Source organism: Pundamilia nyererei, unplaced genomic scaffold (assembly GCF_000239375.1).
Source record: "Pundamilia nyererei isolate P.nyererei 1_Seehausen unplaced genomic scaffold, PunNye1.0 scaffold00036, whole genome shotgun sequence".
Lineage (NCBI taxonomy): Eukaryota > Metazoa > Chordata > Actinopteri > Cichliformes > Cichlidae > Pundamilia > Pundamilia nyererei.
Genome location: NW_005187437.1, coordinates 4,077,747 through 4,082,326, shown reverse-complemented (window position 1 = coordinate 4,082,326; position 4,580 = coordinate 4,077,747). Strand labels below are relative to the sequence as shown.

Below are 4,580 nucleotides of genomic sequence, written 5' to 3'. Positions count from 1 at the left end.
TCTTAAAAAAATTAAAAAAATCTTAAAAAAAATTGAATGATGACCTAAAATGGCTTCTCTCTCTCTCTTCACACTCATGTCAAGAGAAAAAGTTTAAACACCCAAAAACTAGAGGACCAAACAGTTGTGTGAGCTGCAGTTAAGAAAAGCTGTGTAATTTGTGGCTTTAATCAGACAGACACACGTTTAGTTCAGATTTTCTTGCTCCAAAACAAACCACACGACAGGAATTCCTAACAACGTGTGTTTAATGGTCAGAGACAAAAAAAGAAAGGAAAAAAATATATAGACAATCTGATGATGCAAAGAACATGCAGTCTGGTAGTTTAAAAAAACAAAACAAAGTACAAACACGGATTCAACATCCATGTCACTCTGAGACAGTGCAAAGTCGTGGGGCTGCTTAACAGTCTATCATCCTTAGAAAGCAAACCGGGGGGAAACAAGTTGTGCGAGACACGGGAAACAAGCAACGGGGCATATCATGTTCATTTTACACACATGTACAAAGATACATGAGAGGCACGTTTTCTTTTGATGGGTAATAACCACCTATCGTGTCAGATTTTAATCTTGTCCTTTTTATCTAAGTGAGAAGATGAAGTCCTCTGAACTCTTCTATCAGTCTATGGATTCAGTCATCGAAGAAGAAGAGCTTCGAGAGAACATCGACTTCCTGTTTCCTGATGAGAACCCTTTGATAATTAGCTGCTCACTTTACAGAGTTTCTCTTAGAAGGTGTTTTTATATAAGACTTTAAAATAAATCCAGAAGTCCAAATGTTTCAATGATTTTCCGCATTCCCACAATATAAAGCTCAATACTTTCAATCACAGTGAGGAATTAAAGGGTCAGAGGGAAATGAAAGCTCCAAACACGAGACGGTCAAGGCTCCTGCACGCTTTTCATTTCAAACACCTCCTCTTTGTTTACTAGACTCAAGTCGTACAGTGTGTAGTCGGGATCGGGACCTTTGCTTTCTTTCCTCTGTTACTCGAGTCGGACTACGTTGCAACTTCCTCGGCGCTTGCAGGAACACCAAACATTACAAAAAACCATCGAAAGCCACTTCCGACGTCTCCATTAAGGTCAGTAGCATCAGCATCTCCTTCTACAGAGATCCCAAACTGCATCACACCAAGATACTCGACGAGTCCGACAACTGGTGTGTGATGAAGCTTAAAACACAAACTAAATAACATAATCACAGATTCTGTCAAAGCTCTAATGCAGTAGGCTAATTACGCAAGAGCAGAGCCAGCGCTCCAGTGGATGTTTTACCTCAGCAGCAAGACTTCAATACAGCCCCCAAAACACTGTTTAAATTACCGTTACTGCTCTGCCGAGGAAAATAAGAGAACACTCATACCGTTGATCTTCCCTCATATCCCAACATGCACCAGCAAAACAAACCGATTTTAGTTTAGTCTGATTTAAAAAAAGAAAAAGAAAAAAAGTGCCTCAGCAGACGTCGTACAGGCCGAATTTCTCAGTGGATTCGATCAGGTGCTGATGAGGCACGCATGTTTGTAAAACCGAAATGATGAAACTGAGAAATACCAGGGGAAAAACAAATCAATGTGCTGATGTAAATACAGTTAATGTGTAGCCATATGGGAGAGTATCGAGGTGAGGCACTGCAAGTAGTGGCTTATAAACCAAAAAGCCCAACAGCCCCACGGTCAAGACGCCGTCTCAGCACAGCCCTCAATCTGAGATGCACTGCTCTGCATATTACAAATGTCAGGAGTTTAATCAATGTAAGGCATCAAATTTTGATTATTATTATTTTGGTGGCAAAATTTAAACTTTGTGGGCTACATACAGAATCCCCAACTTACTTTAACACCATTACGCTAATGAGAAGTCTTCAGCATAACTGTTAAGAAACGTGAGTGTGGATGAAAGCAAACAAACAAACTGGTCTTCATTTGGACCAACTTTTATCACAGACAGTACTGAAGGGGGAAGGACAACACAACAGAGCAGCGGGTTATAAAGCAAAACAAAAACATACCCAAAAAAAAAAATATTCGCAGCCATCGGTGAAAGAGCCGTCGTCATGTCTCGGATACGCCTTTGAAGAGGTCGTGGGGTTTCCCCAGGCTTCCTCCAGGGCTGATGTGCTGGCTCTGTGGCCGACAGAGGAGCCGTGTGGAGCGCCCAGACGGGAGTCCTGGTACTTTTTTTTTTTTTTTTTTTTTTATAAAGGCCTTTATCCTCCATTCAGGGTCAGAATCACACCCTTCACTGCGACGCCAGTTCAGAAGAGGCGGGAGGAAGAAATTCTTGGCAACAGGAGAGGGAAGAGGAGGGAGCAACAGTCTTCTTTTGTGTGTTGTACAGACTGTGGAGGCTGAAAAAACCAGTGTGTCATATTGCACAGTTGGAAGGAAAAGTAGAGCCAGACGTGTGACCGGGAGTTTAATGGCTGCTGAGAGTTGTTATATGGGTGTTGAAGCGGTGTTTTGCTGTGTTGCTCAGTGTTAAAAACATCAGCAGCATTGTCTTTCTGATTCTTGAGTCGACAAATACACGCACACACAAACACACGCATGGCTGAAGGTCGGAGACGGCATCTATGAGTCCAGAGAATCAGCTGGAGAAAGAAAGAAAGAAAGACATGAGAAAAGACAGGAGTGGATATATTTTGATTTTATTCAGCTTTTTTATCCCCTAATCAAGTAACGTATTCCCTTGAAAACTTTATTCAAAAAACATAAACACAGGCTGTTGGCTATAAATTGCTACCTGGGCATATGCAAAGAGTTGAGGCATAAACAATAAGAATAATGAATAATATCACAAACTAACCACTTCCTACTACCAATTTGAATTCACTTTTTATACAAATAAAAAGTGAATTCAAAGTGCCCACCAGGGGGCCCCAGCTCACACTTTGGGAATCACTGCTCTAACAAATACCCAACAGGCCGCAGTCTCCCTCCCCTCACCTTCCTGTGGCGGGTCAACACTGATCTCCTCCGTCTCCTCCGTGTCATCTCTCATCTCCTCGTCTTCGTCAGCTTCTAGCTCGCTGGCGATGAGCTGGCGGGCTAGCTTGATGTTTAGGCCCTCATTGTAGTGCATCTTCCTCATCATCTGAAACTGTTTCTTTTTGGCTACAGGGGACAGAGACATTTGAAATCACTTTAATTTGCCAAAAGCAGCGAGTTCAATGCTGGCATGTTATAACTATAATGATAACACAGAGCTTTACTTGTGACTCATGGAAAGGTTGATGCACTGTAAAAGCATGCAACAATACTGTCCTGCATCTGGCATCAGTAAACAATCTGCAATAGACAATATAGTAACTATAGACAACAATTTAAGTGTCTGCAGTTTTTTATTTGGTCTAAAATAATGAATAAGAGGGAAACACACGTGCCTGTTTTAAAAAAAAAAAAAAAAAAAATCTCAAGCATGGCATGACCTGCAGTCTGGACATTGCAGCGAGGGTCGCTATAGCAACTAAAAGAAGAAAACCAACATCTTCACACAAAAACCTCAGCAATCATATGGATCGGTTTCACTGACATCCAAGAGAAGTGTTCCAGTTACACTTCCAGACTCAAACACTATCCTTCCTCCATCAACAACTTAACACAGAAATTTTCATTCCTTCCCTAATGCCATGTACTCCTGTGGTCATGGAAACGCTCCGATTGACTTTGATTAGCCCACACCGCATCCTCGAGGACACTGATAACCTTCACCGGTGAGTCAGAGTGGATGTTGTGAATGTTTACGCGACTCCTGCATTTCTGCTGTTTGATCCAGCTGGCCTTTGTGTAATGTAAGCAGTTTTGCGTGGAGCCTGTTTGAGACCTAACAGAGGCGCTGCTGGCCTGTGTTTACGCCTCGCAGTGTCAGTGATGCGGCACTGGCCAACTCAGCATTTAATGCACACATCTGAGACAGTAAAGGTTACAACGAGGTTTGGCCAAGCAGAAGCAGAGTTTCTAATGTGTGAAACAGTGGGCTAATTAAACCATTTCAGACACTGCATGTACGCAGAAATACAGAGCAAATAAAAACAGTTAGTGTCAGTATTTGTTGATGTAAGACTATGTAATAATTTTAAAAAATAAATAACTTTGTGGCTGCATAATAAAACTGTATGAATATTGTTGAGGATGAACGCTGCTACTTTTGCACGCTGGCATGTCCCACTGAGATGAAACCCCGGGATAGTTTACTTCTAATTTAATTAGATTTTCAGATTATTATACTGCAAAAAAAACCCATCCAATCCCATCTTTGGGCTTGTCCATTACATAAATAAATTAACTTAATTAACAACAGATAATCTGTGGTAGAAAATTCAGTGTTAGAGTACTTTAATGACAATCCTATTAACATGCACTAACACACATCTGTTGTTATTGCTTTTAACAAATCTTATCATCCTGTTGTGTCACATGATTAAACTCCATGTCCAAAAACTGCTGATGATGCTCTTGCAGTTGGGAGGATATTGACCGGATTTGTGACTTTCCAGACTGTTCTCTCGCTGTTACCTGCACGGGCCAGATATAAATATAAAAGCCAGCAACAGTAATACATTCTGTGTGTGT

General features: G+C 41.3%; 1 protein-coding gene across 1 annotated transcript in view; it reads right to left on the bottom strand.

Moving 5' to 3' along the window:
• Positions 1 to 230: 230 nt before the first annotated feature.
• Positions 231 to 4,580, bottom strand: part of ppp1r2 (protein phosphatase 1, regulatory (inhibitor) subunit 2) — a 16,534-nt gene continuing 12,184 nt past the window's right edge. Inside the window, exons 5-6 of the mRNA XM_005730349.1 lie at positions 2,955 to 3,122; positions 231 to 2,599 (exon numbers count right to left, since the gene is read on the bottom strand). Coding sequence (XP_005730406.1) covers positions 2,580 to 2,599; positions 2,955 to 3,122 — 188 coding nt within the window. The 3' untranslated portion in view covers positions 231 to 2,579. The remainder of the gene's footprint in view (positions 2,600 to 2,954; positions 3,123 to 4,580) is intronic.